At 40.3% G+C, this 18,903-nt stretch overlaps 1 protein-coding gene across 1 annotated transcript in view; it reads right to left on the bottom strand.

Annotated features, from left to right (window-relative positions):
* Positions 1-18,385, bottom strand: part of LOC145442744 (metabotropic glutamate receptor 7-like) — a 28,060-nt gene extending 9,675 nt beyond the window's left edge. Inside the window, exons 1-14 of the mRNA XM_080320732.1 lie at positions 18,300-18,385; positions 17,392-17,426; positions 10,587-10,733; positions 9,555-9,644; positions 8,024-8,114; positions 6,496-6,569; positions 5,882-5,968; positions 5,295-5,388; positions 4,270-4,392; positions 3,716-3,874; positions 3,512-3,655; positions 2,566-2,645; positions 1,986-2,148; positions 921-1,064 (exon numbers count right to left, since the gene is read on the bottom strand). Of these exons, the coding sequence (XP_080176858.1) occupies positions 921-1,064; positions 1,986-2,148; positions 2,566-2,645; positions 3,512-3,655; positions 3,716-3,874; positions 4,270-4,392; positions 5,295-5,388; positions 5,882-5,968; positions 6,496-6,569; positions 8,024-8,114; positions 9,555-9,644; positions 10,587-10,733; positions 17,392-17,426; positions 18,300-18,342 (1,474 nt within the window). The 5' untranslated portion in view covers positions 18,343-18,385. The remainder of the gene's footprint in view (positions 1-920; positions 1,065-1,985; positions 2,149-2,565; positions 2,646-3,511; positions 3,656-3,715; positions 3,875-4,269; positions 4,393-5,294; positions 5,389-5,881; positions 5,969-6,495; positions 6,570-8,023; positions 8,115-9,554; positions 9,645-10,586; positions 10,734-17,391; positions 17,427-18,299) is intronic.
* Between the last annotated feature and the right edge of the window lie 518 nt (positions 18,386-18,903).

Raw genomic sequence — 18,903 nt, 5'->3', positions numbered from 1 at the left:
CCTCACCGATGTGTATAGATGGCTAGTGTATTGTACGATATCAATTTCTTTCATCTTCTCGAGGCTTCGTATTCCATCCTCTATTTTTGCTGATAAGAGATGTCGCTCAGAGTTGTTAAACTCAACTGACGTCGCGGGTCGAATTCAAATGCACAGATCACTCGCGGGCCGCACCAGTCAAATGATTCCTAAATATTACTAACCCTAAACTCAGTATATGCACTTTTTCGCATTCTCGGAATTGGGGGTGTTAATGTCAGCGATTTTCTCCCGACGATAACTACAATCACAACTCCGCTGTCGGGTTGTTATAGTGGCTTATGAACATACTCGAAATTTGCTATCTTGAAGGAATATTTATTAGTGGTATTTCTTACTGCAAATTCGAGATATGTGTTGGATAAAATCACGCAATTTTCACCATATACTCAGAATTTCTTCGCGGGCCGAATGAAATCATTTGGCGGGTCGTACGTTTGACACCCCTGATGTAGCTATACAGCTACTTACGTATTTTATTAGCAGTTCTACGTGTGCGTGAGCGATACAACGCATTTTTGCATGTATATTTAACTTTATATTCGTTATTTGATTCAAGATAAATGACCAATTGATCTCTTTAACATAGCCAGTAAAATATAATGAATTTGAATGATCACTCATACTTCGAAAATTCAATTTGACTTGAATTGTGACTTGACTCGTGACTTGACTTGACTTGACTTGACTCGAGTCACCTCCAAAAAACGAGTGACTTGACTTGACTCGAGTCACCTTTGAAAATCGATTGACTTGACTTGACTCGAGTCAAAATGTGCAATGACTCGAGATGACTCGTGACTCGAAGGTAGTGACTTGATCCCAACACTGGTCAGTAGTAGGTATGATGAGCCTTAAAACCAGATGAAACAAAACACTACCCTTGTTATCGAAATCTCCTACTATTTCCCATCTTTGTCTGAGTGTTCCGGTTGTAACTTCTTTGTCGGCGTCGTAACGAAATACATAGAAGCTTGCCAATCCATTTTGGTTCGAGTCGAAATACACATGCTTTCCATTGGCATCTGTCCATATAGATAGCGTAAATTGATTAGTTGATGACGATTTCTTGCAATTCGCTATCTATTTTATTGCGCAAAGGACACACGTGTCATTATACTTCGAAATAACCCCGGATGGGGCCCCGCTCCTAGTTTTCTATAGTTCGAACATGATGATAACCCGATCTGTTGAATAATCAGCTAAACTTTCAAGCGATTTACGATGCATTTGTTACGTCCTAAATGATTATAGACATTTCGCCATCTCCAAATTCCTTTGCCCCGGAACACATTGCTGTACGACTGTACGTTAGGGCTGTTCAAAAATAACTTTTTTTGCCGGATTCCAGCCATTCACTGATTAAATTGTCACGTTACCCTAAAAAACGCTGCACACCAAATTTGGTTCAATTCTAACAAGTAAAGGACTCCGCAGATCCAAATAAAATTTTTAATTTATTATGGAAAATTGAAAAAAAAAATTTCAAATTTTTCTGCCAACCCCATGAAATTGTTGAGCAGTCTTCAAAGACGTTGCAAAACAAATGTGAGTCAATTCCGACCAGTAGAAAAGGAGTCATGTGACTTTTTCGTTGATAAATCACGGATTATCCACCGATATCTGATAATCCGCGGATTATCATCGTAAAACTCACATAACTCCGCTTCTACTGGTCGGAATTGACTCAAATTTGTTTTGCAACGTCTTTGAAGACAGCTCAACAATTTCATGGGGTTGGCAGAAAAATTTGAATTTATTTTTTTAATTTTCCATAATAAATTAAAATTTTTATTTGGATCTGCGGAGTCCTATACTTGTTAGAATTGAACCAAATTTGGTGTGCAGCGTTTTTTAGGGTAACCTGACAATTTAATCAGTGAATGGCTGGAATCCGGGAAAAAAAGTTATTTTTGAACAGCCCTACTGTACGTTGACCAGCTCACTTGTGAAGTTAATCCGCTTCAATATGGGAATCAGCTTTGTGGCCAGATGGTTTGTTCCATTATGCATCGACATGGCTGGACACAATCCCGGAATCCCATTACATTCGGAAACATGGAACTCTCTCAGTGCGTGTATAATCGCCAACATAGCATTTCCAACATGCTGCAACGGAAGGCGTTACGATTAACAGGTGATATAATTCTTTATTAAATAGGCAAAAGACTGGAGTGTTTCAACAGGGAAACCCAGTCCATTGGAAAGAGCAATTACCAGCAAAAGATAGTTGCAACAAGCAATGCGCAAGCGGAAAATCACAGCTGTAATGACCAAGATCCGAACCCGCACTGGAACTACCGTTCGTAAAGCAGAGTGATAATTAGAATACCACTGCACCACTCCAAATTTCTGATATATTACCCCTTCGGGGGTAATTAGCCTGTCGATCTCTCTTAGTAAACATTTATCCTTTGCGCGAAGATGAGGGACTTGCTTTGAATCGACAACTATGTTTATTGCTCATGGGTCTTTCATGGCCACAATCTCTGCTAAAATAACCAAATCGAATCATATATATTATACCTCTAAAGTGGGTCTCTTTTCAAATGAATTTGGATCCAATTTCTCATCGGGATCGCACTTCCTTCCCGGACCATCGTCTCCTGCTGGTGTAGAAAGCAGAGTTTATATCCCGTCATTACGCATCAATTGCGTTGATAGGCGTCAAACTGCTGGTTTTATTTCGACAAGTAAGCCCCATCAATGAGAGAACAGCAAAGAGCACGGTGTTGGATTTGGACTTGTAATGACGGTTTTGAAAAATTGGTCACATTTGGATCGGGATTTATTATTGTTTTGAAGCTGTTCTGGATTTAGACTTGGACATGCAATTTCCAACGCTGTGGAATTTCTAAGCGGCCGGATTTGGACATTGTGTGTGTTCTAGATATGGATTTGGACTAGGATTCCAATCTCATATCCCGAGCAGGGTCGCGATTTCAATGCCATTAGTGTAGTCGTTTATTCAATAAACTATATTGCATGTCTCCAACGGGATATCAATTCGTCAGTTTATGCGGCGTAATTGGTACTTCAGGGCGGTTTATAAATTTCTCTATAATGCTCAGTGCCGTACCGCTTGGGTAAGACCCTCACACGCCAAACTCCTGAGCAATGCCACTGCGTACGCTTCACCACCGGAATCATTCACTATCACCAAGGTAAACAAACATGCATGATCTATATCTTACTCTACATTCTGAATATCGGAGACTAATATCGGATGTGTGCTCCCTGAATAGTTTGAGATGATAGATTTTAGCCACGGGGATGAATGATGACGTTAATGCTCAATGCAGATTCAGAAGCAACGCTTTCAAATTAATTAGAAATACAGATGAATTATGTGGCACGAGATGACGTCTATAAATAGGCTACATAAGAGAGCAAATTTAGCGATACTGCAGATGGCGGAAGGCTACACGGTGGTCTCTACAGCTTTTGGTAAGTCAGGTTTTACATTTCGCACCTACTGTACAAAAGTTTACGTGCTCAAGATACTCCGAAAACCATGGATTTCTGAACGTGTTGAGACTTTCCTCCAGGGTTAAATTGAGGAAGTATGGTCGAAATGCCTTCAGCTCTTGCGCCGCAGGTTGGAATCCCACCGCGTCTGGAACACAAGATTGTGCTAATCCATCGTGTAACGGAAAACTCAAAGGATGCATAATACCATGCATAGGTCTGTCATCGAAATGGTAGTTTGAAAGAGGAATTTCATTGGTCCAGGCATCGCTACCAACCCACAAGAGGTCTGTCGCTTTGTCCATGTATTTTGCCGACGCCTTCATCAGCCTGGACGCCGACATGCTACTTGTGAACATCACCACGACTGTTACACGAACAATTATGCATATTGTAATTGTCGTGGCATAGATAGCAACGTATTGCAGTCTCAGCGAATAGAATGTGTATTCACGCCCTGAATGTGATACCCGAAAACAAAACCTTCATCAGAAATGTACTGCGGTATAGATCAAACACAACATTTTAATCCAGGGGCAGGCAGCATACGGCACGGTCGGGATTTTGAGCGGCCCGCAGATAGTTTCAGGTCTTGTCGCTATCCGATTCACAAAAGGTGTCAGTTCAATAATAGTTGTACTATAACTGTCCTGAGCTACGTTGTACATCGCGAATATAGAGAACGAAATGTAGAGGCAAAAGGAAAATAGAGACATTATGTTTCTTGTAGCGCTCTTATAACGGTTTTAATGCAGCATGTACCTTTCGATTTTTCTGTCAGTAAACTCTCAACAATATTTCGGAAATCCTGATCGGATGCGGAACGCGGAACCGGCTGAAACGTGCCAATGCAAATTCCTTCGTCTTCCGCTTGTACTTGTAGTTCTGAATTCGCACAACAAATGATTTACCAGTTGCTCCTCCGATTTGCCAAAACGATTTGGGAATTTACAAGCACGCCTAGGGCCACCTTCATAGTTTACTAGACGTATCGATACACGGTTTTTTCAGTTGCTTGGGTCGGAAATGATGCACCACTCGAACATGTTATTCGGAGACCTTATTATATTGAATCATATTCAAATTCATTGATTTAATAGAATTTTATGAGAAAATAACAGTTTTAATATAGCATTATCATTATTGTTAAAAATAGCAGAAAAGATAGTGCGTCTTTCAACATCAAAGCCTTTCGCAGGATATAATTTTGTATGCGTAAATTGGCCTCTGCGATAGGGCGGAGCATGGTCCGGAGCCGGATTGGATATCCGGCCGTATTTTCTCAGGAGCCGGATCAGCTCTGTTTCTGATACTGCCGGGAGTCGGATCAGTACTCTTTACTAAGAATATGACAGCCTTACCTTCTTCTACCCTCGAATCAATACTTCATGTGAAGCATTAATGGAAATGAACTACATGCCAAGTCCAAATTGGCATAATTAATTCAGATAAGTGTTGGGTTTGATTATTGAGTTTTTTAATGTCCTGTTTGCGTTGTTTCAATCAATATTCAATACATTCCTGTGAGTAGATAATTATTATCGGAGTTTTCCGGACCGGATCACGGTCATTTCTAGAATCCGGCCTTGGAGTCGGACCAGAGCTATAAGAACAGGATCGAAGTAGGACCAGAGAATTTATCGATCCGATCCGCACTACTGATGCGTGTCTTGAGCATAAGTAGGCTATATCCAAATTGTAGGGTGCATGTATTCCAGCGATAGTAGCCTATAGGCTATAGCTATTGTAGCGGAAGCTCTAATTGATTTCAGATCTCAATTGCTTACCATGCAAGCCATTCAAGCCATACGAATCGTCATCGTACACTATTGATATATAGCTCCATCCGCGTTGTTGCGCGAGTGCAATAATTGCTTCCACCTGATGAAATCCAATATTTCACATTATATCGTGAAGCAATCAGGGTGCGTTCCTGTTCCTAGATTAATGTTACCATACATCTTACAGCACCCATAAAGGTAAAATTATAATAAGAAATCTAATTGCTGCCTATTATTACAAATCAGTCAACTGAATCAAGAAAACGAATTTGTCTGTAAATTTTGTATCAATAAAACCGATTGCATCATCGTTTCCATTGCTGGCAATTATCCACTTCAACAACTCCTCGTCTGTAGGGCTGGGCACAATGATTCGAGTACTCGAATCTGAATCGAGTATTAAGCATAATACGTGATTCAGAATCGAGTCACTCAAGTACTTGATTTTAACCAGCCCTACTCGCATCCCACATTGGTGTGAGCATTAGGTACTGAATGAGCAACCGTGAAAGGGTAAAATTCATGAGGTAATTGTGCAGTAATGATTTCGTTAGAACATACATGTTTGGTTCGGAAATACAGTTATTGTTCACCTGCTTATCATCCGGAGGCACAACTCTGAAAAAGTACTTGTACAGACGTTTGTTGCTCAATTCTGGACTGCTTGCCCAATAACTGATCTGAAATCAGATTTCATTATCCAAGATATATCAAAATAGCTCTATATTAGGGATCGATGTTTCATGCGTCCGATCGGGTAATCGTTTACTTCTAAATATATATATAACAATGTAATAACAAAGATAACGACTTTTAATAATTGCATTGTACACTCAGATCGTTTTGTTTCAGTTCCTGTAGCCGATATCAATAAATGTGACTGAATATTTGTTGCGTATGCCACAGCGATTCGGACATATTTGGAATTCTCCATTCCGCATTACTATAAAAGACATGCACGGAGCACTATTTGGTTGATTTAGCTGATTTTTAAAACATAATAGGCATTTGTTCTTTGGTATGATACGAAGGCGCTGTGCGCATCTAAAACACTATATAATTAATCCGAATTGATCCGAAATCTTCACATGACCTAAAGCTTAACGGTTACACCCACTAACGTTACATATTCCGAATCCACCCAGTGCCTGATTTTTGTAAAGGTCAAATCTGAAAACGTGGACTCAGCGAAATGAATATTACCTACCTGAGGAACTGAAACAGCGTTTAGTATTTTTGCCACCTGAATTGATACGCTACTGGATCCAGCACCGACAACTCCTGAAACAGTTGAGTATGTTGGTGAAGAATTCGCGTCCGTGGTTCATTATTTGAGTAAATGGTGGGCGTTTGTTTGTATGTTTGTGCTATTCATGCTATTTGTCGACTACAATGTTAATTTACACCAGACCGATTGTCTTTATTTTGATTCCGTATCTTCCGACTTGTAGTACGGCCCATTTCTTGACTTTTTAAGACACCGCGTGCGCGGATCAGATAGCGAGGAGGAGTGTATATAAACATCCAACACTTAGGTAGGATTCTGGAGTCGACCTCGGTCAGAATCGAACCCGCAACCAATTGATTTCGCAGCTGTGGATAAATGGTCGGTGTTCGCTCTAGATATGAGTGCATTCATCGCGCATTCATTCCTATACACTGGTATTCCAAATAATTCACGGAAATACATCTTTGATACCAAAAACTACAAGCGAGGAATTTATTAACGTGAACCGTTTCAACGACCACTTCAGTCGAATAAATATTTCAACAAATCCGTGAACTTGTCTGCAACCCAGCTTCAGGGCGTTGCAATCGCGGCCTTGGTATATTAACCGGAGTGGAGTTGTTTTCCAGAACTGACTCGCTCAGGGAGAGTGAGTGTGTTTAAAGTTTTAGGGCGAAGATAATAAAGTTAGCTTATCCGGGAGAATGCTAATCATGTGATTAAAAACTGCTAATCGGGACGCATTTCAGGCGAAGATAATAAAGTTAGCTGATCCGGAAGAATGCTAATCGTGTGATTAAATTATGCTAATCGCGACGTATGAAATTGGAAAAGGTTACGCGCGATGGTTAGTCGAGGTCTCCCGAGTTTTCAGTCAAGGGGCGTTATCTGTTGCATCATAATGCGAATACGCGTTACAGGCTGTCAGTTGTCAATTTATTTAATGAAACAGCAGCCTGGTGATAACGATACTCCCACTGCAATAGCTAAGAATTATCATCATCACTAAATGAAAGTCGTGTTCAATTCGCGCGGTACAGCTAAGAAACGGATTATAGAATATTGATATCGCTCTGCAATGGCGGGTAAATAATTCGTTGATTGTTTAGGGAAACCATTACTGGAAATATTTGTGCGTAGGCGTGCGTATTTGTGCGCAGTGTACGCAGTTTTTATAACTATAGTTATAATAGATATCTATAGTTATCTCTAGTTTGTTCCGATCTGTTAAATCACGAGATTATCAATAACTTTATGCGCTACGATCAACCGGTTTCCTTAATCCTGGGTTGATAAATCCTGACTAACGCGATAATCGACTTTATTGCTAATCCAACTTTATTATCTCCACCCTTAAAGTAGGAATTGGTGGTAAAAAGAACAGCTCTTAACAGCCCTGGTTCGAGGAATCGAGCTGTAGTCCTGTAATAACATAATAATATCAACACCGTATTTCACAAGCCAAATGTTGAGCCGAATTGTACAGCAATACGTGAATATCATGTACCTGCAACGAGGGTCGGGGATAATTTACCAGTCTGCAGATTCGGATATCGTGCACCACAGTCCGAGAATAATGGTAAAATATCCAAAATTACCTGCGATCAAAGAGACATAATATGTTTAGTTGGAAATGCACAAATATAGTAAACTTTAGATAGGTTAGTTTTCGTCTTAGTGACACTGGTTTACATATCACTTGATCATCATAAAATGTATATTTCCTGATTGTGTTGCCCATGCATGTGGTATAGGACGGGGTCGGCAACCCCAGGCACGTGTAATGATTTTTCTTGACACGCCAAATAATTGGTGACTAAAACTGAAACGGAAATTTTCATAATCGAAAAAGCTCGTAGGTGACCCAAACTTATTCGTAAATCAACACCAAGTAGAGTTTTTAGACCTCTTTATGTTGAAAATTTTTCTCCGCACTTCGCGCGATTTTAGTGCAACTGAATTTCTCAATTTTAGTATTTTAACATATTTTGACACGTTGCATACGAGAAGTATTCGAATTATCGAATATATATCGGATCTTTTCAAATTCAAATTATATTCCGGATTTGAAGTCTAAGCCGAATTCTATGAATCGACAGAAGGAAGCTAATTTCCAAGCTCTTCGAATCCAAGACCGGGTCCCCTGAGAATCGAAATTAGCGGAATATATCATTTTGCGTTATTTTATCCATGTCGAATAATCGTAATCCGTAAAGATATCGCTTACAGAGTCGATGTCTAATTAGATGCTCTATATACTACATAGCTATCAGAGCCGGTAGCGCAGTTGATATCACAAGAGGTTGGACATGGGCACAAAGAAATAATGCACAGGTATTAATGCCCATCGATTATAGTAAAATGCAATAATGTGTACGATGTACGATATATTAAATAACGTAAAATTTGATGAGTAGCGAAATATTATACTTTCTGCAGCAATTATATATTGGATCTGATTCGCGATTAGAAGGGCTCTACTGAATTGACACAAATTATATCTAAAACACTGGTATAGGGATCTAAATTCGAGCAGATTTGGGCAAATATCTCGTCCATAATTCCTTCCGATATATTAATGCCAATGCTGATTTTTTCGAAGCGACTCTCCAATGCCGATTTCCCAGTCGTCGAATCCCGTCTGCTGAGCTGAAACCTGCTTTTGGACTAGGGAAACGTTGAGTATCTGTCTAGTATTCGAGTTATTAATACCAAACGATTCAAATTGAAAAAAATGTAGACTTGGGATTTGGTTGATATAAATAAGATGGTGCTAGAGCGAGATTCGGAATATTCCTTGAACTTACGATGCTTGAAGAGTGAGTAGAGATTCAGGAGGACGATACATAGCTCAAGACAAGACAACACGGCAAACGGTAATTAAACAATCAAATCAAACACAATTGGGCGATTAGAAGTGTAGATTAGGAATACCAGATTCGAAAAGCGAAAGACAAATAAAAAACACTTGAATTGCAAACTGATTCCTAAAATCACGAGTCGTCACAACAGCTGTTGCATGCACTGCCATGTCTCACCCTTCTCGCAGCTTCGGCGTCAGAATAGCAAGTATCGATTATAATGCTTCCCAGCTGGATTCCAGGCAGAATGTCCGTATCTGCGTTGATCTGGCATGATACACATTATGTTACTATTCAGTGGTATCATGAGTCTGTAATTATCGGTGCGTTTGGGAGGAATAGATTCACGACGACGGAATGGTACGCCAGGGTTGTCATATTTGAAAATTTGTCAGGAAACTTCGGTGGTATTCTTCAAAATGATAGTCGCGGAGGTAGATGTGCGCTACAATTTTGAAAGCGATCACCTTCAATTACCTGATAACAGTAATTGAGTACTTTTAAGATCTTCAACCGAAACCATTCCTCTCACTACGGTTCCTGCTATCACACGAACCTATATTTGCGTGCATTATCCCGGTTTACGACTGGGGTTGCATTTAAACAAATGGTGTTTTAAAACCCTTTGTTTAAAACATGTTTTAAAGAGTTCCTTTTTAAAAAATGGGTTTATTTCAAACGTTGTATAATTATGCCATATTTGTGTAAATACTTTCGAAAAAGCATGTAGTATCAGCCTGCACCCAATATAGTCGGCGTATGCGATGTAGGGTGGCTGGAACCCTTGAAATCGTAGTCGGTTCTACGGTGATGGCACGTAGTTACAGATCATTGGAACGTTGGGTGCACTGATGATGATGATGGCCGCCGACCGTAAAAATGCTGCATAACGATGTAGTCCCGGTTAAAGATATTTTTGGTCTGTATATGCCGGGTGCCGGGAGCCTTTTTCGTCGAAGGAGCCATATTAACCCTATAATTTCAATGGTCAATGTCAATCCACTGTGACATTACAATTCATGATTCGTGACGTCATGGTTAAAAACAAACAAAAAATCATTAGAAAGCATGTTTTAAACAAGGTTCATGCTTTAAACACGTTTGTTTAAATCGTTTTTTGTTTTAAATACAACCTTATCTATGACTAAGTCTACTTCAGAACAGCGTAAATATTCGGACAATCAATTTTAGTGAGGTGAAAACTCATACCTGGTCGATAATCATGTTCATCGTCTCTACAGCTTGAATCCCCTCTTCCAGTACGTTTGAGCAATCCTCATTTTCACTATTATGAACGGCGACCAGTCCAACAATAAGAACATCGCCAGGTCTATACTGGATTTTATAATCTTTTCCCTGTGAAGTACGATTTGCAAGATCTTCCCGTAATTGATTCAAAATCTAATGCATCCTGATATTACGAGAGTGACATGCTTTAAACAAGTTTGTTTTAAATTGATTTTGGTTTTAGATGGAAGCCTAGACACGAACCGAGCTCAGAATTTTTAATAACGGGTATCAATTGCGGGCTATTGTTGCACCGATTACTAAAATGCAAATAATAATGACGCCAGGAATGATATGGTATGGAATGGGAAATTTCCATACTCCATACCCGTCTCAATCGTTTCATACCGTAGTTACAATTTTCCATACCATATTTGATACTTTTTCCATACTTCCGGATTTGCTCAACGTCTCAGATAATGCTCTATTTTTGATGTGTTTTTCGGATGAAATTATCCATTTAAACAGCCCTGATGCACCTATTCCACCCCAATTTTTTGTGTCATATGTTAACGATGAATGTTGCCTAATCATCGAAGACGGTACGTTAATCTACGAGTTATTTTGTTGCTACATTTAGCCTTTAAGCCATAAAGCGATTGCGATATGCCCAAATATTCGTACAAGTCTGATGGTGAATTGAAAACAATGCAGCGTTGGCGGAGGCAACAGTTCATTAAATATCGTCCTGTAAGCATTGGTTCAGCCTGCAGCGACAATGTCCACGATCAGCCGATTATCACCACTAATAACATTTGGCTGACAGTGCATCACACGAATATGAGACCAGTGGAATTACCCAGATATCAGAGACCATGCCAAGCTTAAACTTGGGAGAAATCATTCACAATTGGGCTCTGAATGAAGTCAGCGTGCCGCACAGTGAGTTAACTGCTGATGGTAGCTCCGCGTTGCCTTGATCCTATTCTCCCCGCCAAGGCACAGACTTGTTTAATAAAACAGATCTTGTCTGCTTTTCAATTCAAGAGAAGGAATAGCTGTATCAAACTTGTCCTGGGAAGAAGATCACTCCGTAACTCGACTGAAATCAATATGTCGTTTTATACATTTTATATGACTGTCTGTCTGTATTTGACCAGTAATTTGAATGTATGCGTGTGATGGATTTTATTATAACTAACACGATAATGAAAACATATTGTCAAATTGTGATGTCTTGCAACATACGGTTCTGCCAGAACGCAACAATGATTCAAGCAGCGATAGGGTTATTAGCGGTTGTAAGCTGCAGTAGCGAGAGAGTTAATAAACGGTAATAAAGGTTTGCAGCTGAACTGCGAAAATTTTATCAGTCGAAGCATCATTCTGACATCGAATGTGCATGATACAGCGGGCGATTGCTTCCCATTTTGTTGACTTGGTAGTTTAAGCATACTACATTACTACGTAACCTGAGCCCGAGTATAGTGGTATTGTTACAAGAAACAAGTCGTCAACTCAATCATGTAGCCTTTTCTATTTTATGTTAAGGAAGAAAATGAGCTTTCCCGATCATGAACCTTACCACTAGGGATGGTGTGAACGTGAGGTTCACGTTCGCGTTCTGTGTGTGAACCTCTGAAATTTAGAGGTTCGCGTTCACAAACGAACCTAGGCAGGTTCTGCACTGTGAACCTTTTTCATATATTACAATTTTCATTTCATTATAACTACTTTGGCTGAAACTTATTGCAATTCAACTGCGGACCACTTTATGCATGGCGATGGCAGCATAAAAAAATCAACAATAAACGAGCATGCACCTTGACAATCTCAAAACTTTTACTTGCTTTGTTATAAAACTGATCAAATATTTAGTGACTCTGGGCTGTGAGCTTGACCCGCAATCACACAACATCGGGAGTGGAGTACAAGGTAGTCAGCGAATGATGCGTATTCAACCAATCAAATAGATTGATATCGTTGTCTGATGTAAAAGATCTAGCTGGCGAACGGGTTCAATCTTCATTACATATGTTTATTGTATCATAAAAACAAATCCGCGCGATTGGGGTGTTGGCTACTGCTGTATAACTAGTTATTGGGGTATTATCGGTAGCAAATATAGAAACCCGTTTTACAGTCTACTCAGTATCAACGTAGCTTATGTTCCCTTGCAAGTCCTCGTCAAAATTGATGACGAAGCGACGGGAGATATTGATTTTATGAGATTACTTATAATTATATCATTTGATTGCTCCAGTTGATACATCTGGTTACGTTAAAAACGTTAATATGTACTTAAGCATTGTGGCATTATGTGGCCCGAGTCGTCGCTAGGTATGGTGTACAATAATATAGGCCATCACTTCACTGAAATGTAGGTTTGAAATTGGCAATATGACGTTACGTGACGTCATGAGGTTCACGTTCGTGTTCACACAGAACCTTTCAAAAAGGTTCGCGTTCACACGAACCTGAACCTTTCAGAGGTTCACACCATCCCTACTTACCACACGTCGCTGCCTAGTAAAATAAAAATATGGTCTATGCTAGCATCGTGAATGACTTTGCTCTGTCCTAATAGAAAATATTTTCTTTATCAAGTTAAAGTATTGACCCTTCTTGCTGAGTTACAACTATCCGGTTTTGGTCATTGCGGCGACAAGGTGTGTACTCCAAACCACAGGCAAACGTTGCGCAGTAAAATAAAAAATTATGAGTCATTTTCAGTCTTTATTTTTCATCACCAACAAAGTGGTTCTGAACTGTTTTGTCGTACGGCTCCTGCAAACTACCGTGAGAATACTTGGCAGCACCCACGTTGACTAATGTGATAATCTCTGCAGCCAATACAAAATGTTTCTTATTAGATTGAACCGTTCTCGCGAAAACAAAACAATTTGTTGAATTTCATCACAAAGTCAGTGCGAAATTTGAGCTTGACTTTCTAGCGCATCCTGCCAATATCTGGACGCACATTGAATAATGCCACTCTCATCTCTTCTGCACGAACACCGCTAACGAATACTGAGGCGTAGACGCGTAGGCTATACAATGCATTTCCTCGCAGATCGTTTGGCACGCGTGTGAGGAATGAGGATAGTCATACCTCGATAGTTCTACTGGCAGCCACCCGCGGTTCAATTACACTTCCAACAAATCAAGATAATAACATCAGCGGCGAGGACGTTTGTTAACTGATATAATTTGATCAACCTTACTTGTCAATTCTCATATTCGTCGCCTGTAACACAAAGTTGTACTACAAGCATACACTTTACAGAAAAAGGAAAGGACGTAGTTTATTTTTGTCCTTGATGTTTTTGCGGCATATACACCGACTCATGATATACATATACACACGATTCGTGCATATGCATACCATGCGTGCATGATGTGCATATGCCACTGGACAGGGGAGGTGCAGATAAGCCTTGTACGGCTTTCTAAGTCATGCACTGCACCACCCTTCCATGCTATCCCAATAATGCATGAGCGCCAAGCAGGGAAGTCATGGATACCAGTGTTATCAGGTCTTTGGTCTGACCCGGCCGGTAATCGAACCCACGATCTACCGATCAAGGATCCGGACGCTTAATCATTACGCTATCTTGTCGGTCTCGGTCGGTCGGAAGTGCCGGAAGTGCTTTACAATTGCAATATCGATTGCTATATTTGTAATTCGAATTTGTAAACGAGAATATCACCTCCGAAGGAGGTCATTTCTCGCTGGTGATTTGGGAGACAATGAGTATCGGAAAACTGCATTGTCGTTGCCGTATAGGCGTCGCCAAGTCTGCTCTTCTCTGCGATCAATCAGCGTGTTGTGTAAAGCGAATTCGCGCAGGATATTGATTGCGAGCATAACATCAATTTAGATTTGTCAAATGTACAAACTTCACATCAAGCTCGATTTAGATTATTGGTCGTTTGCTATAGACTAGACTAGAATTATTTTGCGCACAATTTCAAAATTTCGAAGAAATCGCTCGCGGCACACTTGCGAAGTTTAGATGGCAGTGGCACACTATAGTGTGCGGCGGCAAACCGGTTGAGAACCACTGTATTAGTCATAGATTCCAAACGGCACTTTCTGTTTGTCGCGGTATATAATCGTGACTTGGGCTGGGTTGAGTTAGGAAGAAAATCGAAAGTCAATAGACTCGAGTCGTATATTCACGGAGAACGCACTTCCGTTTGAATTAAATCACTTTTGCGGGTGAAATGGCGTTTGTCGTCTCGTATAATGCAGAAGTATGAACGATTTCAAGCACATATCTGCATACCTATGGCCGCATTTAAAACAAAAATCAATTTAAAACAAACATGTTTAAAACCATGCCCTTGTTTAAAACACGTTTTCATTGATTTTTTTAACCATGACGTCACGAATGTTCAATTGGGACGTCACATTGGATATACATTTGCGATTGAAAATATAGGGTAAAGATGGCTCCTTCGACGAGTAGGGCTTCCGATCACTGTCATAAACAGACCAAAAATATCTTTTACCAGGACTACATCGTTCTGCAGCATTTTTACGGTCGCCGTTCATCATCATCAGAACCCCCGTTCGTTACCAATGATCTATATCTACGAGAAAAACTGTTGAACCGACGACGATTTCGAGGGTTCCAGCCACCCCACATCGTATACGTCGACTATTTTGGGTGCAAATCGTCCGTAGGCTCATTCCACATCAGGCCTGGGCAAAGTGCGGCCCGCGGGCCAAATGTGACCCACCGAGTGATTCTGTACGGCCCGCTAAAGGTTGTTTGAGCCTGTTTATTAACATACCGTGATTACGCAGCCTATATACGTACCTCACATGCACTGTTAAAAATATTTTATGCAAAATTACTGGTCTGGTTCCGGCAGCAGTTTTAGGCTTACGACTCTGAGACCGGAAAATTTGAAATACTAATTTAACGAGCCTTGACCGTTATAACTGACGGGACAAATTTACTGGTATAATTTGGGTAAATCTACGAATATTTCTAAGGGTGATGTTTTTCAAAATCCATAATTCGTGAAACAAGTGAATCAGTGCCATGATTTTTATGAATATATTACCAACCATAAAGGATGTCAAAAAAAAAGAAAGCCGGAAGGTGAAATTCAAAGATGGTTAATAACTGCAACCTTGGCTAAACAACGAGGCCATTTCAGCAAGCTGCACACATCTCGAAAACCAGCTACCAAGACAATAAGCTATCCTCAGGACTGTAACTCCCGCACCCCAAACGCCCCAATTGGATGGCGAGCTCGACAGGCGCCAAAAATTATTTCGTGAATGAAAATAAATAATAGGGTATTTTTTTGAAAATTTATGCAACTTCATTCAAATTTTTCTCGCGCTTCGCGCTATCTAGATATCGATGCTTTTTAGAATTGGGCATTTCGGCGTTAGCCATTACTGCGCTACGACGCAGCAAGATAAATGAACTTTAGGCCAACACGGGATTCCGAGAAGGCACTCCAATTGCAACTGCTGATCAAATTAACCAAGTAAAGGGGAAAAAAGCTTGACAGCGAGAAAACCTTGGCCGAAAAGGACTGCCCTTATGTTGACCGAAAACCACGAAGTCCAATTGTCCATAGGCAATATTTGCCAGTGAAGAAATACTAATCAGGAATCGGGTGCGTCTCTTTAGTTTGGTTCGCCTTGGCGATTTCAATATCTCATCACATAGCAGACGGGAGGTCACGAAATAACAACATGTAACGAAGTAATTATACCAACGGGCCCTCCCGAATATTTCCAAGACAGCACCTCACTCAGCTCCAGCCGTAAAACTGAGTAGGCCACTACGTGGGCCGAGAGAGGTTAAAAAATATAGCAATATATTTGCATTTACCTATATTATTGACCGATTGAATTATAAGTCATGAAAAAATGCCGCGCTTCGAGCGATTAGGGTACAAACCTTGCCAATTAGTGTATACAAGACATCTCGTGCATCGTGCATCTCGATGGGGGCTTGTCTTGGGGGGAAGCCACCAGGAGCTTGGTTTAGAACTCTATGGGGGCTCGCGACCAGCGTTTGGGGGAGGACGACGGATTGTTTCGGCCATTCCTAATGCATTTTAATTTATTGATAGCAAACCGCGGATAGGGGTTTAAAGAGAGTTCAAAATGTATCATGTTTAACATCGTTTCAAAATATGACGGCAAATAGATATTTTTGGGTAATTAGCCGCCACCTTGTCATTCCCGATATCAACACATCCACTGAGCACCAATTCGTGCAATTCACTGCTTCCAATTTAGAAATAAAATCAATACGTTGGATATTCTAAAATTTCTTACTCGGCCCGCCAACATATGTCTGCTTCTCATTTGGCCCACGAGGAAAATAATTGCCCACCCCTGTTCTACATGGGTTTTCTGAAGCATTTACACAATTGTGGCATAATTAGACAAGGTTTAAAAAATTGCTTTTTTTTATAAGGCATTTGTTTAAAACACTGGTTAAAATATGTTTTAAACAAAGTGTTTTAAAACAGCGTTTGTTTTAAATGCAACCCTATGCGTAACCCATCAACATCATTCCATATAAATACATGAGGCTCATAGCAATATTTTTCTGGTTTGACATGACTACAGCAATTAAGGGCCATGCGAATTAACTCAACTGCAGGTAACGTTAAACGTACATTAATGTTACAAACGAAAGTATTTTCAACTTATTGCGAGTACCGAGTGTTTTCCGATGTGTCATAATCGTCAGGTCATTTTCTGAAATCAATGAACAAGAAGATGTCCCCGCAAAATGTGACTAACCTCATCTGATCGCGTGGCACCTTTTCCGAAAATTCCTGTGCAGAAAATAAAATATATGTTTACAGCAGAAGAGAATATATTGATCTTCTAAAAACCTAGTTCAATCTGATAGCCACAAACTGGATGGTCACTCGTTTTGGCAATCGCTGCCTATATATTTGAAATATTTGGCGCACACGAATCTCACACAATAGCTACATAACTGCCATACGATAATACGTTACGCTATAGATATGAAGTAAGTGCATTGATCGGACATAGTCAATGGGCAATTGGGCATGTACAGTTATTTGAAAGCTTCTACTGCGAAGAATATTTTTGGTCATGCCAAGTACAAACGAGTGATCAATCTAAGCACCTCTGCACCCAGCCTTTTGAAGGGTATCGAAACGCAGCTAAATAAATCCTTTCCCGAACTATTATACCAAGGGTTCTTAATCTGGATTCCATAAACCCTTTGGGGGTTCGTGAACTAAAAAAAATGTACAGGTTATAAATCATGGATGCACGGCCAATCCGTGCCAAAATCACTTTATACCGTAGGTCACCAACGTGGTGCACGCGGGCGCCAGGTCGCCCGTAAGGACCAGATGAGTCGCCCTTGGTGGCAATGGCAATAGCAAATATTCAAATGAGGGTTTTTAATGTCGAAGTGAAGAAGGGCACCATATGAATAGCAGTTAGTCGATAGACTCTATTGAACATGCGAACGGAGTCTCATCTTGAAATCTCGAACGCTTATTTTAAGTGATGCATATCAGAAACATTTTCTTGGAATAAGTGACAGATAGGATGGATCACGAAAACCAGAGTTAAAATTTGGGGTCCGCGTTAAAAGGAGTTTAAGAAACCCAGCACGATCATAGCACTTTATTTTGTGGTAGTATGAAATCTTCAAGTTCACCTACCAAACATAGATGTCAATGCTGCAAGAAAGTGAAGTGAAATCATTGCCGAAAACGACACAGCTTATAGTAGCGTTATACTCTTCTCTGCAAAATAAATCATCGGTTGTGATATGTCATTGGTAAGGATGATCCCAGGGATAAATATTTCTAGAGTTCCATAGATCCATGAATGGTACGAACATTCGGTTCGCGTTCGCTACGCGCAAACGAAAACTGGTAGAGTTTTATCATTTGAAGCTTTCAGTAGACAGAAAAAAAGTTCCGGTCATCTTGACATCATTGACCATAAGTCCTTGAATGTAACGTTAATATCACTCTCGTTATAACTTAATATCACGATGGCAGTAAAAAGAAAGCAGCTAGTGCTCTGCGGTTTCTTCGGTGCCGCATTCTTTGCACAGTATGGGGATGTGTCTCTAGCCTACTTATTTAAAGGGATAACGAGGAATGTACTAGCGCTTGTGTGATCATTCACGCTGTGGCGTAGCCGCCACTTGGCGCTTACGGCTCTGCGCCGTGGGCGGCAGGCTGCAAGTGAGCAGCAAAATGTGATTGAAACTGTTTCAAAATTTGGGCAGCATTTTCAACGAAAGCCAGGGGCGGC

This window comes from Botryllus schlosseri, chromosome 1, assembly GCF_051294905.1.
Source record: "Botryllus schlosseri isolate E-star chromosome 1, Bs_hap1, whole genome shotgun sequence".
Classification (NCBI taxonomy): domain Eukaryota; kingdom Metazoa; phylum Chordata; class Ascidiacea; order Stolidobranchia; family Styelidae; genus Botryllus; species Botryllus schlosseri.
Note: the sequence above shows the minus strand (reverse complement) of the source record. Positions and strands in the feature narration are given on the sequence as shown.